The following is a 24,983-nucleotide window of genomic DNA, read 5'->3' as shown; positions in this document are numbered from 1 at the left end:
CGGCGGGGACCCCGGGCGCCCCGCCCTCACTCCCCACCCGGCGCTCCGGCCCGCTAGGCTTCCCCCCTTGCCTGGGTCCGCTTGGAAAGAGGGGTCCAGCCAGGGCACCCCAGCCCCCACCTTTCCCGGCACTTGGATTTAAAGGGACAGGAACTGCGTAATGGGAAGGCGCCCAGCACCCAGAGCGCTTTCTACCCCTCCCGGGAGCCGCGGGTAAAGCTCGGCCGAGCAGGCCCGGGGCGGTCTGGAGACGCCCCGAATCTTTCCGCTCCCCAACCCCGCTCTTCGCCTATCCCTCCTGGCTCCTATCTGCGACGCCTGCCCCTGGCTTGACTAGAGAGGCTCTTGGCAAACCACAGGTGGTTTTCCCCATGATAAACAACCCGTCCTTTTCCTTACAAGCAGTTTAGTTCCAAATGTGGGAGGCAGGGGGGCGCTCGCCTCGGAAAACATGTCCCCTCCCCATAAATGAAAGGCAAGTCCTGCCACATGCACACACTTGGAGTAAGGTACCCAATCCCCTACGCCCTAGACAACAGGTAGCCCCCAACTCCGGGAGTGGTCGCGCTTTGGGAGTAAAGTGGAGTCTCCGGCGTTACTGGGTCTCTCTCCACACATACTCCCACCCCCACCCTCACCCCCAAGAGATGGTAGCTGATTCCTGGATCTGAGTATCCTGGGACCAATTTAAAATGCATTTCCTGGACCATAAATCCACAGGCAGAGCCCGCGTTCCCAGCTCTCAGGGAGCGCGTGTAGCAAATGCAGCAGCCAGTGCTAGAAGGGGGGCGGGGGGACTGCGCGGGGGTCCGGGCTAATGGGAGTGCGGGCAGGTGTCTCCGATTGCATTGAGCCAGGAATTGCAAACCAGGCAGTGGAGGCTGAGATTTAGAAGGGGCGCAAATTGAAACCTCCAATTAGCCAGGGGCTCTGCTCAACCTTCTCCACATTTGGGTAAACAGACCCTCAGTGGAAAACTAGCCCCTTCTCCGACCCTCAAAGTTCAAGCTCTGACTTCTTGTCTTGCCCTGGGCACCCAAACCTACTCCCTGAAGTGCCACCAGCCTGGAGGGCAGTCACCTCCTCAGCCACCCCCCTGGGGAGGTCATTTAGGGAGTTTTCAGTTTAGCTCTGTGATTTGCAGTTGCAAAGATGCAAAGCACCTTCTAGCCCTGTCCCCAGTGCTTCTCTGAATGCCTGGGGGTGGGATTGTTGGGTGGGGCACATCTTGGACACAGTAGAAGCTGCTCTCCAGAACACCTGGCGATTTTCCTTCTAACTCTGCAGTGCACCTGCGCTTCCGGTTCGCTGCCTCCTGGCCAGCACTTGGTCTTATCAGACTTCCTATTAGGTTTCCATTTATTCTATTTTGTCAATCTAAATGGGTATGAACTAGCATCTCAGGGCTGTTTGGTGAAAATGAAAAACTACATATAGTAAATATGTAGGCAAAAGGGCTGCCGATTTTCCTCCGAAGATTCAGGTTCAAATCCTGTTTCCAGGGCTGGCCAGTTGTGTGGGTTTGGGCAGTGATTTAATATCTCTGAGCTCAGTGCTCTCATCCATAAGATGGGCATAATGGTAGTTACCATAAGGTTGCTGTGAGAATTCAAGTAGCTGGGTGCCCAGTGCATGGTAAGCTCTGCAGAAATAGGAAGTCGTGTTATTATGAGACTAGCCCCCACCCCCACCCCAGCAAAGGTCATGGGTTCCAACGTGGGGCCCCCCGCTTTCAGCCTGCTCCATCCCAAACACTGTTGACATAAAATTGCTGTTTCTCTTGTACACTCAACACTTTCTTCCTCTTCATTTCCAACCTGATTTTTGCTGATTCAGCAGCCCTTCCTCACAGGAGCAGTAGATTGCAGCTGAGATCTTATTGGCTCCAAGCAATTGCTGGTCAGCACCCTCTACCTCTGGGTAATGCATACCCTTCCCTTGGCAATTCCAATACACCCCCCTCCCCCACCACTGACCCTCCCTCCTCTCCCAGGCTGGTCAGATTCGCTCCAGCAGTGACAGACTCTACTGTCTAGAATGCAGATATTAGAGGCATTCCTTTTGTGCAATTTGGAAATCGTTCTCCCATAAACTGGGGCTGGAGGCATTGATTTTATTTTGGAGGAAAATCTCCAAGACTATAAACATAGTACCACCCAGCAATTTCAAAACAAAAACCAGGGAGAAAAACAAGAAACTATACCACCATGCAGTATATATAGTTCATGGCTGTGTGCATCGGGCTCTGGGATGAGTATCTCACATTAGTGATCCCACGGGCACTCCTTGGGTGACCTGGGCTTATACACCCTCCTTTTGTAAAGACCAACGTGGAGCCTACCTGAGTGAAGTGTCTGGCCAAAGGAAAATAATGACCAAGCAGGAAGCCCAGGGGGTCTGGTTTCCCAGCCTGTAACCCAGTGGTTCTCAACCTGTGGGTCACGACCCCTTTGGCGGTCGAACGACCCTTTCACAGGGGTCGCCTAAGACCAGCCTGCATATCAGATATTTACATTACGATTCATAACAGTAGCAAAATTACAGTTATGAAGTAGCAATGAAAATAATTTTATGGTTGGGGTCACAACATGAGGAACTGTATTTAAAGGGCCAGAAGGTTGAGAACCACTGCATAACCTTTCTGGTCTCTAGGCATTGTACTGCCGTTCCCTCCTCCCAGTTCCCGTGACCATGACTGGGAAGTGTTCTGGTTTCAGCTCCTGAAAGCCCTTCTGTTTCCCTGTGGAGAAAACACCCTCCCTTTATCTCCACAGAAGCCTGTTGTTTCCTTCAGAGAACTGAGCTACAATCCAGTCACCTATCTTCTGGCCTGTGCCGGTGTTTACCCCACACTGCATCAGGGTGCCCCATTCTGGGGGCTCTCCTATAAGGTGACATGGACACTCCTCCTGCTGAGAGGTGGACTAGCTGGTGAATGTAGCAGAAGGGACACAGTGTGACTTTGAGGGTCGGGGCATCAACGGTGACACAGCTTCTGCCTCATGCTCTCAGGGTGCTAAGAGCTTGGAACAGAGCTCCATGCTATAAGGAAGCCCAAGCAGTCTGTGGAGAGGCGCACAAGGAGAGAAACAGGGCCTCCAGCCCACAGCCTCAGCTGGGCTCCCAACCCGCCCAGCACATATTGGCAGCCATGTAAGTGCACCATCTTGAACTAGATCCTCCAGCTCAGCTGGACCACCTGGAGCAGAGACCCCACCCATGGAGCTTTCCCCACCATATCTTGTCCTAATTTTAATTTCTGAACAAAATTAGTGATTGTTGTTATGTTAAGCTAGGGGTCATACAGACTACAGCTCAATGGCCCACTGCCTGTTTTTATAAGTAAAGTTTTATTGGAACACAGCCACCCCATTCATTTACATATGTTGATGGCTGCTTTCCCACTACAATGACAGAGTTGAATCGTTACAACGGAGACCATATGCCCATAAAGCCTAAAATATTTATCATCCTGTTCTTTACAGAAGGAGTTTGCCAAGCCCTGTGTATTAGGCTGCTCAGGCTGCCATAACAAAAAAACCATAAGCTGGGGGGACCTAAACACAGAAATGTATTTTCTCACAATTCTGGAGGCTGGAAGTCTGAGAACAGGGTGCAACATGGTTGGGTTCTGGTGAGAACCCTCTTCCTTGCAGATGTCACCTCTCACTATGTACTCACAGTTGGGGAAGGCAAGAGAGGGAAGGAGAGAGAGACCAGTGAGCACAGGTGAGCAAGAGTGCTCAGGTGTTTTTTCTAAAGATACTAATGATGGTAATCCTACAGGATCAGGCCCCACCCTTAAGACCTCATTTAACATTAATTACTTCCCTACACCAAATCCAGCCACACTGGGGGTTAGGGCTTTAATATATTAATTTGGGGTGTCACATTCAATCTGTGGAACCCTGCTTTAAGTCACTGAGTGTTGAGGTGGTTTGTTATGCAGCAGTAGTAACCAGAACAGGCTGTAAGCTTCAAGCAGAAGGAAACACATCTGTGTGGTTTACTCCCTCCCCTCGCAGCAGGCACACAATGAGTGTACGATACACTTTTGTTGCACAAATTACCAACCCAAGAGGTGGTGGCAAATAGCTTGGTGATAGGGCTAATGCCCTCTGGGTATCTGGGGACCTGGGTTTTGGTCTTGTTCTGACACTAACTTATTGTGTGACATCGGGCAAGTCTGCCAGCTTCCCAGTGTCTTCACCTATAAAATGGGAAACTGGATGGTTTTCCTGGTCCATCAGTTCTATAGTTCTAGAATATTCCTCAGCACTCACAGCCCCTCTTCCCGCAGTCCAGTGTGACCCTGCACTGCTGTGTGGGGGGTGAGTTTACTTACGGTCTCTGTGCCACAGATTAGTTGTCAGGGCCGTGGGGGTGGCAGGCATGGAGCTGCTGAGAGGAGCCTTCTGAGGGGCTATTTTTCTGATGTCTCCTTGGGCCAGTTCCAGCCCTGTGGCACCCCAAAACTGATCCCCTTACACAAGCTCATGCAAATGTAGGAGGAGGTTGACATGGCTGCAGCACCAGGAACAGTTGTTAGAAAGATGTCCCCTATCTCATCCATGCAGTCAGTCCCCTTAGCTGCCTGGGTTTGAAAACCAGCTCAGCTGCTTTCTTGTTGGGAGCCATTATGGGCAATCTCTATGCCTCTCTCCTCATCCTTAAAGTGGCACCAGCATCCATTCCCACTTTGTAGGGCTGGGGTGAAGAGTAACTGACACAGGTAGGAAAGGTGTTGGGGGGTCCTTAGCATCTTGTTGGTCCTCAGTAACTCATAGTTGTTATTATTATTCCTTCCCTCTTCAGGGATGGTTGTTCCCAAAGAATGGGCATCTGTTTTAGGAGCTGTCTATGGCCCAGGGGTGCAGGAGATGCCCTGTGTCCTCCCTCCCCCATTCTCTCCTTCTCCCATACCACCACTTCACAGCCTCTGGTTGTAACTCTCCACCTGTCCACACACAGGCCTCGGGGAAGAGACAATTGTTGGAAGTGTTCATAAGGGTCTAAACTTTGAGGTTGTCCTGGGGCTCCTGATTCTCCCCAACCAGAGGTGGAGAAAGGTGCCAGCCCTGGGTGAGAGCAAAAGGAGGATTCAGAAAGACGGGATGCTGTTGGCCGATTTCTCTGTGCCAGACCTTGAGCACCTTAGTTCATCTAAATCCTGTTAGAACCCTTTGGGGTTCAGACTAAAAGCATCCTTCTTTCTTCTTCTTTTTTTTTTTTTACAGGAACTATTTTATTTATTTTTTTTTCACTTAAAATATTTTTTATTTGAAAATTAATTTACATTTTAATTTTCCCCCCATTACCCTCCCCACCCCCCACCCCCACTCATGCCCTCACCCCCCTGTTGTCTGTGTCCATTGGTTAGGCTTATATGCATGCATACAAGTCCTTTGGTTGATCTCTCTCCCTTAGCCCCACCCTTCCCTACCTTCCCTCAGAGACAGAAGCATTGATCAGATCGTCAAAGCATCCTTCTTTCTTAAAGATGAGAAAACTGAGGCTCAGGCAGGTAAAGTGAATGGCCCAAGGCCACAGATAGCTAGCAAGTGTCAGCACCAGGCCTTGACCCCAAAAAGGCAAGGAGAAATTGGGGGGAATCTCACTCCTGGGCTGCTCTCCACTGCCAGAACCCAGCCTTCGGGGCAGGAACCCTTTGTTTTTTATTAATTGCTGACCAGCTCCAGGGTTGAAAAACCTTAATCTGAGCTTTGAAATTCAGCTCTAAGATACCAGCTGGGTGAGGCTTACTCCTTACCCTGTAGCTGCCTAGGCCCACATCTCAGTCCCAGGAAATGCTAGTAATAACAGTGGCTGCCCACTGTTTGCCAGGCACTATCCTGGCATTTCCCAGCTGTTAATTCAATTGTTCCTCATAACAACTCCAACGAGTAGGTCCTAAGGTGTTATTTGTGGGAAACTGTTTATTGCCTTCACTATCTGATAAGCGTAGACAGAGAAACCCCCGCCCCACCCCACCCCCCAAGGCTGGGTGCCTTTGAAGCCCTAGCAAAGGTCGGAGCTAGGTGCCACCTCTGTTTGTCCAGACAGTGGTAGCTGAAACTACTCCCCCATTTATTATTATGTAAATCCTTGCTGATGGGCTAGTCTGCCTGTTAATGGGGGGGGGTCGCCTGCCTAAGGGCTATGCTATGGGTGCATCCCAGATCAATAAAAGCTTGGTGAGGCCTGAGCACGGGTAGAAGTCCTTCCCCTTGAGTTGGACTTGCTCGCCTGGTCCCCCAATATTTCTAATTATCTCTTGTCTTTTCATTTTCATTTGTGTGCGGCTCTGCTTCCAGTTCCTGAACCCTGATCCACGCGGGATGTGGGAAGGAAACACTCAACAGTTATTATCCCCATGTTATGAATGAGAAAACTGAGGCAGAGAGCAGATAGTAGGGGTGACTTGCCTAAGATAGGCAAGTAAATTGTTAAGGAAATGGTTCTTCAACCTTGACATTCCAAGTTCAAGTGTTTCCAGACTCATGCACTCTATTTGTCTTCTCCACTGGGAGTGCCAGGAACCCCCATCCCTGACCATCCTTTATAAGGACAGCCAATGGGTACTTGCTGTGAGCCCCCAAATCCCTACCTCCCCCAAGCCACATCAGCCCCTGGGGGGGGGTATCACTTCAAGGATGAGGAGTCAGAGCCTTGGGCGAATGAGCTACCCTGCTAGTAAGTGGCAGTGTGAATTCAGAGCAGGCATACCTGGTATGGCCACCCCTTTCCACCCTGCTCTCCTGCAACAAACCTTCATCCTCGTCCCTCAACTACATTCTCCAGTTCAGCCACTGGAATCATGACAAAGGAGCTAGCAGCAGCAGCAGTCACAGTACTCTGCCACCACGGCCGCCACTCTGCTCTGCCTGGTGCCCACCCCTCAAAGGTAACAAGTGCAGTGGCAATAATAGCAGCATCTGGTTCGAGATACAGAATATTCCCTGTGCACCTCCCATCACCTTTCCCTCCACACACCAAGGAGCAGCTATTCGGACTTGTGGCCCCATAAATTAGTTCTGCCTTATTCTTGGATTTCATATAAACAGAATCATACATTTGTGTCTGCTTCTTTCATTCAACATTTTGTCTCAGATTCATCTGATATTTTATGTATAATGGCACTGTGTTCTCTTCGATTCTGTATACTGTAGTATTCTATTGCATAAAAACACTACAATTTATTTATCTAGTCCCCTGTTTATAAACATGTGTGTTGTTTCCAATCTGGGGTTATTTTGAACTTTATTGATTGATTGATTGATTGACTTTAGAGAGAGGAAGGAAGAGAGGGAAACTTGGATGTGAGCGAGAAACATTGAGCCTCCTGCAAACGCCCTGACTGGGAATTGAACCTGCCACCTTTTGGTGTATGAGACAATGCTCCAATCAACTGAGCCACTCCAGCCAGGGCGATCTGGGGTTATTTTGAATAAAGCTACTAAGAGCACTCTTGTATGTCACTTCTAGGAATGAATTTACTGGGACCTAGGGTAGCTGTATATTTAATTTTAGTATTTAGTTTTTTTAAATGGTTGGTGCAATTTGCACTCCCCCAGGAGAGGGTGAGAGTTCCAGTTACTCCACATCCTAACCAACACTTGGTAATGTCAGTCTTTTTCATGTTAGCCAATCTAGTAGGTGTGTAATGGTATATTATTGTGATTTTTAATTTGCATTTCTTAAACACTCTGTAAATTAATGAGGCTTTTTTAACTTACATTTTACTTTTTTATTTTTGATGTTTATATCTATTCTTATTTATTCGTTGTATTTATTTTTACAATTTCCTTCTAAGAATGTCATACGCTACGGGTTTTCTATTTAGAAATCTAATGTAAAGTTTTCTTTGAAAATAAATCTATCCAAGTTTTTTTTTAAAGGGTGGGGGCGATACACTTAAAGAATAATCTTATGCAATTAATAGGCCAGCAGGGATGAGAATGTGTCAATTTATTGGAAGAGAGGTGGACCTCTCTGACCTCAAGGATGAAGGTAAAAGCAGGCTCTGGACAGAAATCAAGAACTGAAGTCAGAACCCAAGTCCCTCCCTTTTCCTGGGCCCCACTGTCTCTCCTCTTGGCCTTCAGGCTTTACGTTTCTGCTCTCCACACACCAGTTTCCTCTGTCGTAGTCTGTTCTTTCCAGCATCTCTCAGTTCAGCACCCTAACAGGCAATAACCTGGGCTCTACCCATCTGATTCCTGGGAGAGAGATTCCATTTGGGCCAGCACAGGTCAAGTGTCCACTCAGTTGTGGTCAGCGACTGGGGTCCTGCCTTGTGACAGCAGGAAGAAAACATAATGAACATTTTCAGTGCAAGTAGAGGAGGCACATTTTGAATAAAAAATTGGGATGTGTATTCTGTCGATGGGACAGCCGATTTGACATTGAGAATGGAAGAGCTGTGAGAAATGGCAGGCATAAGTTTACTTCCTTACTTACCAAGAGCTAAAATTATCTACGACCCCAAAGGAGGAGTGTCACTGGTCATTCAGTTTCTAGATGAAGACAGTTATGAAGAAGAGAGAAGTGGAGGAAAGGAGGAAGAGTAGGATAATGCAGAGTGATTTGGATGGATTAGCAAGAAGGAAAGAGAGGCTGGAGGTGGTGGTGGTGATGTCATGATGATAGTGATGATGATGATGGTTGTGATGGCCATGGTGATGGTGTGAGGGTGATGATGGTGGCAATAATGATGATGATGATGGTGATGATGATAATGGTGATGATAACGATGATTAAGTTTACATTGATGTTCCTGGCTCTGTGCTCAGCATTTTACATTAACTATCACATTTAAGCCCAAAACAACTGAGTGAGGCCAGTACGATTATTATCCCCATTTTAAAGATGAGGAAACCTAAGGGTTTGACAGGTCAAGTCACTTGCCCAAGGTGGAAATGAGCCCAAGCCGCTGACAGCAGAGAGAGCTTGTAACCACCACACTCTTCTGTCTCAAGTGTATAAACGTCCCCTCACTGGGAAGAGAGTTGTTGTCTGAGGTCAAGCCCTATATTTGCACCATTTGATGAATGGTTATATAGCAAATGCCCATGAACAACCACCCAGGCCAAGGAATTGAACATAATCAGTACCCCCAAAACCCAAGATGTGCCCCTCCCCAATCACAGCCTTCTCCTCCCCAAGACAGAACCACTCATCTGAATTTATAGTCATCTTTTTGTCCTTATAGTTCTACCACCTGTGCATATGTACTGTATTGCTAAGCACTGTAGTTTCGTTTTGCCTGTTGTTGAACTTTATGTGACTAGAATTATACGACATGCCAACATTGTGTTTGAGGTTCATCCACATGATTCTCTGGGGTCCGTGTGTTCTCTTAGCTATGTAATATCCCCTTGCATGAATATCCATTCTCCTGGAACCAGACAGTTGGCTTATTTCCAGTTTAGGGCTATTACAAACACCTGCTTCCACTTGTTGGTCTATGTAGTCTGAAACGTGTGCACCCATCTCTTTGCCCAGGAACACTTGTTCACTCTCAGGACTCACCATAAACAGCCCTCTCCAGGGACCCCTCGGGCCAGGTGCCTCTTCTCCAAGCACCTGTGCTCCTCCCATTACAGCATATGTCACTCTGCCATGTAGTCACCTTCTAATTCATGGTCTCATCCACTCACATGGTGGAGGGAGTGCTGCAAGGTGGGACCCTGTCAGATTCCTCTCCTCCCCCTTGACACCCAGCATGATGTCTGGCTCACACTAGGAATGAGATGATTGCATTTGGAGTAAATGACTAATGGACACACGAATAAAGGAATGAACAGTCAGCATTCCCTAAACATTTGTTGAACCGAAGCTTGTCACATAAGTGAATGGTGGAGCCCAGAGGTGCTGTTAAGAAGTTCACTCAGCTGTGGCTGCTTCTGATCTGTGTTTTGACCTTGTTTGACACGGGCTGATATCACAGACATGGCACCTGGGGACACAGTCACAGGCAGAGGAGTGGGGAGGATTATGGAGGCCTCACTCACCCTTCCTGCTCAGTAGGTGGTTTATTGGATGCATAAAGACATCCAGAAAAACACTTCTGGCTGCATTGCCTTTTTCTATTTCCTCTTTCTCTGCCTCCCAGGGCTAATAAGTGTGATTAGACCTCATTAGAGCCAGGCAGCTAGTGGTTTTCTCGTGCCTTTTCCTTATCTACTGTGTATCCGATTTGTCCATCCCCATGGAAGATTAGTGAGCAGGCGGCGGCAGGAAGAGGCCCATGGATCTGCTGGTTCATCAGAGAGGAGGATGAAAGTCATGGAGTCTGGGCAAGGGCTGTGGGCAGGGGCTGAGCTGCCATCGTTTGATGGGTGTATCTGAGGGTCAAGTCAGCATGTGAAGGCTGAGGTTGGGGAGGTGAATCTGGAAATCACAGTAGTGGATTGGAGACCTGTCCAGAGTAGACCAGCCGGTGTGCAGGCCAGGCCAGGTGAGTTCACTTCTATCCTCTCAGCGATGGGTTTCAGCAGAGCTCACTGGCCTCAGGATAGCATCCAGCCTCCTTGACATGGTTGACAAGACCTCCCTGACCAGTGCCTGCCTACCCCTCCTCCCTCTCCCCTTTCTCTTCCCTAGTTCCTGCTCCTCTGTCCCACCCTGCCGAGGCTGGCCTCCATACTCACATATTCTGTTCCCCCTGCCTGCTGCATGCTTTCATGTCTCAGCTTAGAAGCCTACCTGACCCCCTACCCCATCCAAGGCCAGAATGGATGCTCCTGCCCTGTGCTCCCAGAGCTCCTTGGACCTTCTGACTCATAGGATTTGACACACTGTGTGGTCTAGGTTTGTTTCATCATCAACATTCTCTGCTAGATGATTAAGGGCAGGGATCATGACCGCTGTGTTCACATTCTACCCCAACTCACTACATAGTAGGTGCTCAATAAATACGATTTGGGGTGACTAAATAAACAAGATGGTCAAGTATTTGCTCATGATCATGGAGTGACTCAGAGGTAACTGGGACTGAGGACAGCTCTTTCTCTCTCCGAGCCCTGTCCCCCAACCTTGCCTTCTGCATAGACAAAGCCAGAAGGCCTCCCTCACGTACTTAGTCAAGCTTGCAATGAACATAGAATTGTTCAGCATCTGTCCCACTTTACTTAGGCAAAAACATTCAGATTGCTCCCTGATCCTCAGCCCATGTGTTGGGTAATCTTCATCCAAGTTACGCTGACCTGTTTAGCCCTGAATCAAGTATTACCTGAAGGCAGACCTATGTTTGAACTTACCCACTTACTGAAGTACAGAAGCTAACAAATACCCTTTTTGCTTACATCACTCTGAGTTGGGTTTTCTAGTAATTGTAAAGGATGTTTTTAATAGCTTTATTGAGATATAATTCACATCCTATATAATAAAAGGCTAATATGCAAATGGACCTAATGGGGGAATGACTGGTCGCTATGATGCGCACTGACCACCAGGGGGCAGATGCTCAATGCAGGAGCTGCCCAAGGGGGAGTGCCACTCAGCCAGAAGCCCAGAAGCCAGGCTCATGGCTGGCAAGCACAGAGGCAGTGGTGGGAGCACTAAGGATGTCCGACTGCCGGTTTAGGCCTGCTCCCCACCATCAACCAGACATCCAAGGGCTCCTGGACTGTGAGAGGGCGCAGGCTGGGCTGAGGGACCCCCCCCCCCACCCACCCACCGAGTGCACAAATCTTGTGCACGGGGCCTCTAGTATCATATAATACATACATTTAAAGTTTATAATTCAATGTTTTTAGTATAATCACAAAAGTTGTAAACTATCACCACAGTGTAATTTTACCTTTTCATCATCCCAAAAGGAAATCTGTACCTATTCGCAGTTGTTCCCTATTCTCCCCTCCCCACGACCCCTGGAAAGTACTACTCTACTTCCTGTTTCTATAGATTTGCTTGTTTTGGACCTTTTCTATAAATGGAACCATATACTATATGCTTTTTATAACTGACTTCTCTCACTCAGCATGCTTTCAAAGCTCACCCATGTTATAACATGTATCAGGACTTTATTCCTTCTTAATACCAAGTAATATTCCATTGTATGGATGGACCACATTTTGTTTACCCATTATCAGTTTTGGCTATTGTGAATAGTGCTGCTATGAGCATTCATATACAAGTTTTTTGAGGCCACATATTTTTGTTTTTGTTGGGCATAAAATTAGGAGTGGAATTGCTGGGTTATATTGTTGTTCCATTTCACCTTTTGAGGAACTGCCAGGCTGTTTTCAGACCAGCTGCACTATTCCCCTAGTGATTAATGATGCTGAGCATCTTTTCATGTGCTTATTGGCCATTTGTATATTCTCTTTTGGAGAAATATGTATTCAAGTCCTTTGCCCTTTTCTAAATTTACTAGAGGCCCAGTGCACGAATTCATGAGCAGATACGGTCCCTAGGCCTGGCCTGTGATCAGGGCCATCTTCTCCAGCTGCCCGCAGCTGGCCACGCCCCTCGCCGCCACCCATCCCCGGTTCCCCGTTTGCCATCAGGTGATCAGAACCTGCCAGCTGGGGGGAGGGACCAAGAGGTCGGCCATTCCGCCTGCTCCCTGGCCCTGCCTCCCACCCCAGTTCCCTGTTTGCCATTGGGCGATTGGAGCCTGCTGGCCGGGAAAGGGACCAAGAGGTGGTCAGTGCGCCTCATAGTGACTGGCCATCTAAGGCTTGCCTGTGCCTCAGGGCAGTCCTGGGTGGCTGGGGGGCTGAGGGGACTGGGTGCCGCCATCATGTGGCTGTGGGCACCGCCATCTTTGAGGGCGGGGCAGTCAATTAGCATATCCCTCCTTATTGGCTGTGGGCACTGCCATCTTTGCAATGGTATGAGGGTCAATTAGCATATTACCCTTTTATTATATAGGATACTTTTATTATTGAGTTATAGTTCTTTATATATTCTGTATACAAATCTCTTATCAGAGCCATCTGCTTTGCAAATATTTTCTTCCAAGGGTGGTCTTTTCACTTTCTTCATGGTATCTATTGTTTGCAGTATAAGACTTTTATTTTGATGAAGTCCTATATACCTCATTTTTCTTTTGTTGGTGGTGCCTTTTAGTGTTGTTGCTAAAGGACCCTAACTAACACACCCACTTTCTTTGAGTGGACTGCTCACCACATCATGTTGGCCTGTTCTATGTCTTTATATTGTGATGGCCTTGCCTTCCAAATGAGAGTCCTGAAGATGGGGGAGGGAGGTTGAACCAATGATGTCAGTGCTGTCCAGTGCCCCACAATGGGTTCTTGGGGAAAGCACTCCAGGCACCTGGATGGACCAGGTTCCAAGACACCTACTCCTGTCCCCCACTGTGGCCAGAGCTGATTGGACACACGAGGACTTCCTGGAGGAAGGGCCAGGGGGATGTGGAAGACACAGAGAGGGGGGCAATCAAAGAGCGTGAGCATAAGTCAAGCTCCACTCCCCTATAAGGGGCTGAAGAGCTGGGGCTTGCTTGAATCGGATGACTCTCCAGGCCCATTACAGCTTCTGTGAGCTCTGCCTTATCAGAGAATAAACCTGGCCTTGAGCTGGCAGCCAGTCTCTCCCTTTGCCAAGGAACAGCTGAGCAGATTAGCTTCTTTCTGTACTGTGCTCCCTACCCACCTCTCCTGCCTCCAGAACATAGACCCTTCACCCTGAATATTCAACAGCTCACTCAACGTTCATTCAAGAAACCTGAGGCTAGGGCTAGGGATGTGGCAGAGAATAAAACGGGCGTGGTCTTTCCCACTTGGCCAGAAAACTATCAAACTGTAAAACTCTTACAATGGAAAGTACAGTTACTGATGAGGTGGAGAACAGGCTTGGCTGGTAAATAGTTAAGGAGTGGTAGTCACTTAAGGACTTCTCTAACGGAGCAAGAACTGCATGATAAAGAGTTTCTGGCCCAACCGGTTTGGCTCAGTGGATAGAGCGTCTGCCTGTGGACTGAAGGGGGTCCCAGGTTCGATTCCGGTCAAGGGCATGTACCTTGGTTGAGGGCATATCCCCAGTGGGGGGTGTGCAGGAGGCAGCTGATCAATGTTTCTTTCTCATGGATGTTTCTAATTCTCTATCCCTCTCCCTTCCTCTCTGTAAAAAAAAAAATCAATAAAATATATATTTTTTAAAAAAGAATTTCTGGAAGCCTGGAGTAGACTCAGAAGATGTGTGCTCAGTCCTAGCTCTGGCCTTTGCTAGCTGTGTGGTCTTGAGCAAGTCATTCAGCCATTCGGAGCCTCAGAGTCATCACCTGTCAGATGGGAAGAAGACTCCGCCCTCCTCCCTACACAGAATTAGGTCCTGCACACACTACGAATGTAAGTGATGGTCAGTGCTGACCTGGCAGGACGTGGTGACAATCCCTCTGTTTATGAAGAGCTGTGTGCCAGGAGCTGGCCTAGGCATTACCCGTTGAATCAGCACAACAAGCCCACATGGAAGGCACCCCTGGGAAAGGAAACAGAAGCCCCAGGAGGTGGGCGGGGCAGAGCCTGCCGGCCCAGGGTCTCTGTAGTTCCCTGGGGAGCTGGGGAAAGAGAATAGTGGTTCCTGTTACTCCCACAGTCCATCTCCCCCACAAACCTTTACCCTGCAATGGGGCCATGGCTTTAGGGAAATGAAAGGTAGCTCTTCTTCATGAAAAGGGCCAGATGCCCCTTGAACGATAGCTTTCTTCTTTACAGAGCAGTTTTTAAACATGTGCTTGGGCCCTGGCTGGTGTGGCTTAGCTGGTTGAGCGTCGTCCTGTGCACCGCAAGGTCGCCAATTCAATTCCCAATCAGGGCACATGCCCAAGGTTTCAGGTTCAATCTCCAGTCGGGGTGCATACAGGAGGCAGCCAATCAATGTTTGGCTCTCACATTGATGTTTCTCTCTCTCCCTCTCCCTTCCTCTCTAAAATCAATAAAGATATTTTTAAAAATTGTGCTTGGTGCATATTATAACCATTACACTTACTATACACACTTTGGAAAATACAGAAAAGCACATACAAGAAATTAAAATTTTCATCATCCCATCATCCAGTGGTTACAATTAACAATTGATTTACTTCCTCCTGTTGTTTTCTTCTTTGCACAGTCAACCCAAATATATAAATACTCTTTGACTTATGATATTTTTTACTTAGGATGGGGTATTGGGGCCATAACCCCATCATAAGTCTAAAATTCATTTAATACAGTTAACATACCAACATCATAGCTTAGCTGCCGGAAGCCGGTCCATCCTTGCTGCTTGACACAGTCGCTGCAGGAAAGAAACATCTGCACAGCATATGTTTCAAGGGACCTGGCATATATAGCATATTGTTCTTAATATGTTTGCTCTCCTTAGTGCCATGTGTTTTAACCAAGGTCACCTCTCTGAGAAAGGTTCTTTCCCCAGGTGGGGATTTTTCCCTGAGGTTAGGGAGGGGATACAACCCCTTAATTAAGTGCCAGGCAGGTAGTTAAGCTACATAATCTTTACTCCCTGGAATGGAGATAAGAAACGCCCTAACCTTTGTAATAGAAATTGACAGGAATAAAATCGGCTGGTATAAATACGGATGTAACAAGACAATAAACATCAGATCCTCATCAGATCCTCATCAGATCCTCATCAGCTCCTCATCAGCTCCTAACCAGAACTCTGACCAGAACTTTGGCTGGAGATCCTGGCTAGAGGTCCTGACTAGGCTGCTGATCAACTGAAGGCTGTCTTCGTGTCATTCCTTCTTCGCCGACTCCGTCCACACCTTTGGGGACCCCTGGACCCGCTGGGATTGGACCTAGCCTAGCCTACCTTAAATGTACTCAGAACACATACATTAGCCTGCAATTGTCTTGTTTCATTTTAGGAGTAATTGCCTTCCTCTTCACACCAGAAGCAGGAGACACAGGTGGGTATTTTGTAGACATGATGGGATGCAAAAACCAAAACATAATATCCAAAAAATGCTGGCAACACTACATAGTAGAGTATCGGTTATTTACCCTCATGATCACGTAGCTGACTGGCCACTGACCAGCATCACAAGAGAGTAAGTATGTACCACTTATCATTAGCCCGGGGAAAACCAGAATTCAAAATTCAGAGTAGGGTTTCTGCTGCATGCGAATCATTTGCACACCATCATAAAGTCGGAAAATCATAGGGATGTTGTATGTATTTTACAAAATTAGGATCATACTGAAAAAGCTGTTTTCTATTTACTCCCCCCCCCCTTAGCATACGTCCTGAACATTTTCCCATCATTAAATTGCCTTCTACAGCCCAACTTCATGGTTGTTAGTATCTGTCTATAGCTGTTAATCATAGCAAACCTTTATGTATATGTATAGTTTATATCATGCTTTAGAACTTTATAATGTTTACATTGTGCTCATGTGCTCAATGCTGTCCATATAGTAACTCATTTAATCTCCACAACAACCACATGAACTAAGTCTACTATTGTGACCCCAGACAGAGGAGGAAGTTGAGGCACAGAGAAATGAAGGCAAATGGTCACACAGATGCTAAGTGATGGGGCCAGGACTCACGCCCAGGCAGTCTGGCTCCAGAGTCCACCCTGCCTCTGAAGTGCCCTCATTATGGGCAGAAATGGGACAGGGATGATCCTGGAAGGCAGACCAAGAGGTGGCAGGAAGGCCAGCTGACTCTGAGCCCAGCGGGTAACTGTTACTGGGCTGTCCAGGAGTCTGTGGTGGAGAAGGTGGTCATGCCTGCCTGTGTGGCCACGGGCACCTGCGTGCACCTGCAAGGAGCACTGGGAATCCATTTGACCTGGAACTCCCATAGCTGCAGGTACATGAGGGGGGTGGTCCTCTTCTGCCCAATTCCCAGCCCCCTTGGTCTCAAGCACCAAGCTCTAGAAAGGGGACTGACCCAAGCTGCCGTGGCGATACGGGCCAAAGCCTCCACAGCCGGGCTTCCCTGGCCAATGGCAGCCTCGGCAGCAAGAGCGGAACACAGACCTGGGCTCCCAGAAAAGGCACACCCTCCCCTGGGCTTCTTACAGGACAGGAAGAAGGAAAGAGAGTGTAGACATCAGGCCAGGCCTGAGGTGTGTTGTGCAAGTGTCCATGAGGCTCCTACTAGGGGGCTGGTTGCTATCCATGCTTCCAACTGGAGATCAGGACGCCCAGTTATACAGACGGACTGTGCTCTACCTGGCCAGCCCTCAGCGCTGGAGATGCGGCACTCTGCTCCCTGATGCATAAGTAACACCATGATGGATGCACTCACACAGGCAGGCAGAGGGCACTGCTGGTGGGGCCAGTGGCCCACAGCCAGCTGTCCGAGCTCAACTCCTAACTCTCTGTGCCGTGGCTGCATAACCTTGGGCTCCACAGCTTTCGTGAGTTCTTTGTCACGAGCCACGTCCAGGGACAGGAGCTGGGACATCCCCTGTGCCTGGGGCAGGACGTTCATGGTAAGCACGGCACTGCCATTTCAACCATTTCCACGTGGGCATTTCTGATTGATTCCTTTGGATAAACTTCCAAATGCGGAACAGCCAGGTCAAAGGGTATTTTGCAAACCTGCTGCGCTACCTGGATGGCCCTCCTTGTTACCGCTGCCAGGCGGGTCAGAATCACCTGGCTCTGACCCTGGCAGGCAGGACTGGGCGGCCTGAGACTCAGTTTCTAAGGCGGTGCTGATGCCGCTGGTCTAGGACCACATTCTGAGTAGAGAGGGGGGCAAGATGGGGGGGGGTGCCCCAGGCGCTCACCGTTCTTGCCATCCCCTTCTCGCAGGAAGCCTGGTGCTCAGTGGGGCGGGACAGACCAGGGACCCAGAGAGTGTGTTCCTGGCTGGCTGGTATGGAGCCGCGGGGGCTGGAGAAGCCGGTCCTGGCACCCTGCCCGCGTCCGCACAGCTCCTGCCCTCCCCGAGGAGCCTGAATCTCTGCCATTAGCCGCCAGCCCAGATGGGCTGTTTATGCGCCAATTACTGCGAATCTATTCCGCCCAGAGAGGATTGGTGGGGCTGGTTCTCTGCACTGAGGCCAGGCAGCGGGGGTCCAGCCTTGCGGGAGGCGGGCCTTCCCTGCAGCCTGCGGCGCTGGAGCGGCGAGAGCACGGCGGGCCGAGGGAGACCCCGTCTGGACGGGGGCGTCTGTGCAGCGCCAGCAGCTCTCTCCGCCGCCGCCTGGGGAGACGGTTTGCTGGGTTTCTGCTCCACCTGAGAGGCTGCAGATACCTCTGCGTCCTTGGGCGGAAGCGGGGGTGGGGGAGGAAGTGGAGGAGGTGGGGGCGGGGGGGGGGGCGTTTGCACAAACACCCAACAACTTTAATCCAGGAGAAAGCTGGGCGAGAGCACAAAATACTTAGTGTTTTGCTTTTCACATGAACCAGATAAAATTGCTGAGCTGAGACCAGTTTTGCCTTCTGAAAGGGCAATTTCATATGGTTCAATATTCACCCTCAGCGCAAAGCTTCAGGGTCGTTTTTATAAGTAGCCCATTCTCAGGACACGCAATGCCAGCACATTTGTACACCATCACTTATTGCTCCCAACATTTACTGTATGTCATGGAATTTAAGGTGCCACCAAGCGTGAGGTGCTCTGGGCCCCTCAGTCCCACTGCCAGCTGGGCAATTCCTCTGGGGACCTTTAAGACTCAGGGCCCCATTTTCTCTTTCCAGCATTTCAGATCTGCTGTGCTCCATGGCGAGCTTCCAACCGCCACATGCCTGTGAGGACCGATGAGCCAACGCAGGACAAAGAGCCCCACACAGCCTGGCATCTGTCTTGTGTCAGTGGGAGCTGGCCTCCTTCTCTCTCTCCACCAAGACCTCGCTGGCAGGTCCATCCCTGGGAGAGCAGTGAGATGGAGTGGCAAGCACCAAACTGAGAAGCTGGGGTGGGTGTGGGGGAGGGGGCCGAGCTCTGTCTGATCCCGGAAACAGACAAAGATGCCAATAAGTAGATAGCTTACGGACTCCCCTGGCCCTGACCTTCCAGAGTAAGGACGCATCATCGTGCTGTGGCCACGCTGGAGGAACAGGGTGGACCCCTTCCCAAAGGTGATGAGCTGCACAAGCACCAGGAGGGCAGGACCCGTGTGTTATTCCTGTGATGAGGCTTCTGGGAGAGCAGGGCAGCCTCCCAAGTTTTTCTAAAATGACTTGAGGGAGCAGAGAAAAGAGACTGGCCTGAGGTCTTATTGTGGTTGGAGTGGGGTCAAGAAAGGAGTTGAATGGAGCTGTGTGGTTTGAATCCCCTGCAATGAGGTGGGGAGCACCTGGGACTTTCTGTCAGCCTGCCTGGATGTGGGGCAAAGAGAAAGCAGGGTGAGGCCTAAAGGCTCCCAGCACCCAGGATCTGAAATGGAGTCAGTCTGCTTCCCATCCACAGGCCCGCTTCCTGGTTCCAGATGAAAACACTGGCCATCCTGTGTCTGGCATGACTCTCATGACATGCATCACATGCTACATATGTGCACACATGTGCACATACACCATGCAGGGAGCATGATGACCCCTGTGAGTCTCTAGCATATTAGCATGTGGGCTACATTCAGCCCACCTGTTCCCAGAGCAACCTCACAGCAGTCCCACTGTCAAAATACACATCCGGTCCTAAAGTATGAACAGTTCCACATGTACCAGCCACCCATGTACCACTACCCAGGTTGCACAAATGTTCATCGTTTGCACATCTGCTTAGGAGTGCTTTTTAAAAAAAATATATTTTATTGATTTTTTACAGAGAGGAAGGGAGAGAGATAGAGAGTTAGAAACATCGATGAGAGAGAAACACCGATCAGCTGCCTCCTGCACATTCCCCACTGGGGACGTGCCCGCAACCAAGGCACATGCCCCCGACCGGAATCAAACCTGGGACCCCCGAGTCCGCAGGCCGATGCTCTATCCACTGAGCCAAACCGGTCAGGGTTAGGAGTGCTTTTTAATGGGATCAAAGTTAGAGAGTTGAAGCTCCACCCCATCCTTTCCCTCCCACCCGGCCCAGAGGCGACCTCCTACTGAAGTTACTGCACACTAGCCCTATGCCTGTTTCCCACCTGTGCCAACGCCCAGAAACCCCATGCCTTAGACTCTGTGTCACAGAGTTTGCATAAAGATGAGCACACTGTTCAAACCCTTTAGCAGAGAAAAGAGATTGGCCTCATCTTTCTTCACTCAATAAAACATTTTAGGTTTATTCATGTTGATCCATGCAGTTCTCAGTTATTTTTAAACTAGAGGCCCAATGCACAAAGATTCGTGCAAGAATGGGCCTCCCTTCCCCTGGCTGCTGGCACCACCTTCGCTCTGGCCGGAGCCACCTTTCCGCCTTCCCACGCTGCCCAGAGGCTTGGAGTAGCTGGGGCAGTGCAGAAGGCCTGCATCGTCGCCATGGCCGCCCCCAGTCGCTTGGCACCTGCGTATGCAAATTAACCTGTCATCTTTGTTGGGTTAATTTGCACACTCACTCCTGATTGGCTGGTGGGTGTCACAAAGGTATGGTCAATTTGCATCTTCCTCTTTTATTAGTGATGATTGACATAATTATTAGTACATTATTCCACTGTGTAACTAAACCCCACCTTCTTAACTAATTTGTATCCTGATAAGCTTTTGGTTGTTTCTAATTTATGCTTATAATCATTGTTTTTTAGATGAAGAGGGCAAGACCACTCAGGAAGTGACAGGCCAGGAGATGAGCACAGATCAGACTCCAAATCTCCAGTCCCTCTACTTCATCAGCAGAGCATCACACGCCGCTTGGAGCCTCGGCAAAACCACACATACCTGTGTTGAGGTCACCTGTGCTGGTGGTCTTAAAGATGTGTCCACGCATTCTCGAGAGGTGGAGCTTGATTTTCCTGCCCTTGAGCATGGGCTGGACTCAGTCACTCACCTCTAACAACTAGGACATGGCAGGAGTGGTGCCATGTCACTTCTGAGATTAGGTTATAGGAAGCCTGGCTTCTGTCTTAGCCTCTCTCTTTCTCATCACTCACTCTGTGAGAAGCCAGGTTCCATGCTGGGAAACTGCCCTATGGAGAGACATAGCAAGGATGGAGGCCTCCCACCCACAGCCAGTGGGGACCTGAGACCTGCCAACAACCACAACTCAGTTGAAGTCTCGCATGACAGCCCTGACTGCAACCACATGAGCCCGAACCACTCAGGCAGCTCCCAGATTCCTGACCTGCAAAACCATGGATAATGCATGTTTGTTGTTTTAAGCTTCTGAGTTTGGGGATATTTGTCATACAGCAGCAGGTAACTAATACACTCGTTTAGCATCAACCAGAGGGCAGGAGGTAGAATGCAAGTGGACTTGGGCATCCAGCTGGCTTCACCACCAACAGCCTCAAAGTATCTCTTCCTCATAGTGTCCTGGCCTCAGAGGGCATGTGATGAACCAGAAGCCATCAGCATGGACCCCATCACAGCTTGCTGAGCTGTGTCCCCCTCACACGAGCTGAGCGCCTGGGTGGCATGTCTGTGTAAGCACCAATGGTAAACACGCCCCCTTCCAGCCCTCCTGCAACCCTGCCAATTCCCTCCAAACCCCGACTGGCTGCCCTCCAGAGACTGTAATACTATGAAGTAAACTCAGACCCAGCTCCAGTCTGCAGGGAGCTAGTTCCCAGTTGAACTTTCTTCCCGAATATAAATTATTGACACAGAATCTGGCACATGAAGAGTTTTGGAATTTTCCTCCATGTTATGAAGTTTTGGAGTCTGATGGGCCTAGATTTCCAATCCTCCTCCCCTCACCAGTTGCGGGGGTGATGGGGTTGGGCAAGTGAGGCTCGCACACTCAGGGTCCTGCAGTGCAGGCTTGTACCCGAGAGGGAGCGCCCCCTGTCCTTGTGGCCCTGGTTTCAACTTTAGATCAGGCTCATGTGTACCCATGTGTGTACACGTGTGTGTGAGTGTGAATGTGTGTATGTTCATGAATGCTTCTCTCTGTGTGCGAATGCTTGTATATGTGTGTATGTATTTGTGTGTATACATGTATATGTAAGTGCATGTGTGTACACATGTGTATTTGCATATTTGTAAGTGTATATGGGTGTCCATGTGTGCATTGTGTATGTGTGTGCATATGTATATATAAACAAGCATGTATATGTGGGTGGGTATGTGTATGTTGGTAGGTGTTACATGTATAAATGTACATGTGTGTATATGTATGTGTGCATGAATGTGTTGTGCGTGTATATGTGTGTATGTGCATGTTGCACACCTAGCAGTAGCTATTTGAGCACTTATGGGCCCACATCATTCTAAGAACTTTACATTTACTAACCCATTTACTCCTGTGGTGTAGTTCTATCATTATCCCCATTTTGCAGATGAGGGAACTGGGGCTCAGAGAGGCAGAATGGTTTTCCTAAAGTCACATGGCTGGTAGACCTGGGACCAGGGTGCAGAGCCAGACAACACAACTTAAGAGCTCACACTCTGAACCTCTGAGTCATGTATCTGAAGATGTAGACAAACCTATTTCTCCTGAGCCACGCAGCAGTGACGCTCTCGCTCACCATCTTTCCGTTTGTTCCAGCCCCTGTGCAGTTTAGGAGAACAAGGAATCCCGGTGTGTGTCTGTGCATAGGCTCACTTTACAGTCAGGGGGGAGGACTCCAAGAGAGAGCGACTCCCCCAAGCTCACGTGGCCCCGGCAGTCATGCCTCCAGACCTGCCTGGAGCCTGGGGGAGCCAGAGGCGGAGGTGGGACCCTACATGCCCTCAGACTGAAGAGCTGGCTGTTTGCAACCCAGCTGCACAGCTGTGTCCTTCCTCGGGCGGCCACCAGGACCAACTCCGTTGCTCTGAAGCAGCCTCTGCCCACAGCACACAGGGCGGCCACTCCCCAGGCACCTCCCGCCTGACCATTCATCCTCCCAGAGGGCGGGTTTCTTTTTTCTCCTCACTGCAAGCTTTAGTGGGAAGGGAAAGAAAAGAAAAAGGCCGGAGGAGACCAAAAGGCAGGGGGCAGTGCCCCCAGTGCATATATTTAGCCCGAGGAGAGGAGCGAGGCTGCTCCTTCCGAGCCTCAGGCCTCACCCGCCTGCCTGCCTGCGGGGTGGGATCATGGAGCGGAGGAGGACACAGCCTGCGGCGACAGCTGCCCGCGCTCCTCCCCTTTGGCCGACAGACAGGCTGGCCTTGGCACGAAATTATATGTTTTGAAGCTTTTCCTGAACCAGAAGCCCCAGGACAGCGCCGGTTTTGTGGTTGTTGTTTGAATTCTTGAAATCAGCTTGCACTTTTTTCCCCCTTTGATTTTTAAAACTGCGTTTCATTATGTAATATATACTTATTGTAGAAAACGAGAAACTATAAATAAGCATAAAGAAGAGTTTAAAACCTCCCAATTCCACTACTAGGAAATAAACCAACTCGATCCACACATAACAGAGATGACCCTCACCGGCAAGAAGCCAGACCCTCCCAGGCGTGTCATTACTACTGAGTTCAAACAGGCCCAACCACCCTGCGGTATGAGCAGCCGGGTGGTGGCCACCCTGGGAGAGGGGCCATTCTACTGCTTGGACTTTCCCCAGCGTCTGCACTTGTGAAAACACACCAGGCTGCGCATCTATGATCTGTGCCCGTTTCCATGTGTATGTTCAAGAAAAGCTTTACTAAATAAAAACTTGCCCCTTTCTATTCCCAACGGATCACCAATATTAACATTTTGGGGGGTTTTCTTATAGGCCATTTCCCCATACATATATGCATATTTTTTTCATGGAAAGATACAGTTTTGCTCTACCTCCTGTGTTTTCCCGGGGAGGCAGTGAATGCAGAAGTCAGACTGTGGGGGCCGAGGGGGCAAGGTCCCACCCTGAACCTCCAACCCAGCGGCCCCCCTCCCCGGTGGTTGGCGTGAGGGCAGTAGTGAGCACTCACTAACTGTGAACTCTTATTCTCCATTTGCTCCTTTTACTTCCTCTAATGCAAACATCTTTCCAAATCAAGAAATCACTCTTGTGCCTGAATATAAGGGAGCCCCCAATACAGGGAATTGCCCCATCAAATCCTCCACAATGTTTTTGGCCCAACTTGAATATAGAAATGTTTTGGATGTCAATGAAATAGTCACAGGAATATGTATACATGTAATTCATTAGAAATGCATTTTTTAGAATCATAAGTGAGATCAAATAGAACGTGTGGTAGAGACTGGTGAGTTATCCATCAAACCGTTTCCCTCTTCCTCCTGGAGGTGCAGACTGCCTCCCTTTCCCAGCCACCCTGGCAGGCAGTACAGACCCAAGACGGAGACTGTCCAGTGGACTGTGGCAGTGATATGTCACTTCACTTCTGGGCCTGGTCTCAGAAACCTCCCGAGTCCAGCCTTTCCAAACTCATACCCCATCTGCTGGCTGGACGCTGGATCCAGCCCAGGATGCTGAGCCCCACGGGACGGGGGATCCCTAAAGACCCCCAAACACCCAATCAAATTTAGGTGAGAAAGAATGACCCCATGGCGTCACATCACATGATTGTCTTAGTTGTTTGGTGCGCTGGTTGACGCCTCCTAAATCAAGACATTAATTTAAATCAATGCTTTTTCCACTTTATATTTTCTTAGTCAATTTTATTCAGCTCCATCGCATGCATTGTCAACATCACGTCTTTATCTTCAAGAACCACTTCCTGAGTCTTCAAACCCAGTTTTCCAAAGCACAGCCTCTTGCTTTCCCTTGAGTCCTATGAGATTGTCATTCATTCAGGACATTGTTGGCAATGGTTTTACCAAGAAACACATCTCTATTACAGAATATTGGGCAGTTTTCCTCCATTTGACTTGTAGGCTGAGATCCTTGGCCTTCACAACCTGAGCACTTACAATATTCCTTTCCAAGGGGATCTTTAAACAGCTTATTCACGGTGACGTCTACACTTGCCAGGTCCTCCTGGAGGAAGACTGGCTAGATCTAAGCTAATTGTGAGGGTCCTTTTTTATTGCTTCCCTCCAGTTACCCTCATAAGGATCTGTATCTAGGCTTGTTTGAGGTCATTCCA

General features: G+C 49.2%; 1 protein-coding gene across 1 annotated transcript in view; it reads right to left on the bottom strand.

Annotated features, from left to right (window-relative positions):
• Nucleotides 1-20,793, bottom strand: part of JPH3 (junctophilin 3) — a 115,295-nt gene extending 94,502 nt beyond the window's left edge. The window contains 1 exon segment of the mRNA XM_023761103.1: nt 20,745-20,793. Coding sequence (XP_023616871.1) covers nt 20,745-20,793 — 49 coding nt within the window.
• Nucleotides 20,794-24,983: the final 4,190 nt, after the last annotated feature.

This window comes from Myotis lucifugus, unplaced genomic scaffold, assembly GCF_000147115.1.
Source record: "Myotis lucifugus unplaced genomic scaffold, Myoluc2.0 scaffold_198, whole genome shotgun sequence".
Taxonomy (NCBI): domain Eukaryota; kingdom Metazoa; phylum Chordata; class Mammalia; order Chiroptera; family Vespertilionidae; genus Myotis; species Myotis lucifugus.
Note: the sequence above shows the minus strand (reverse complement) of the source record. Positions and strands in the feature narration are given on the sequence as shown.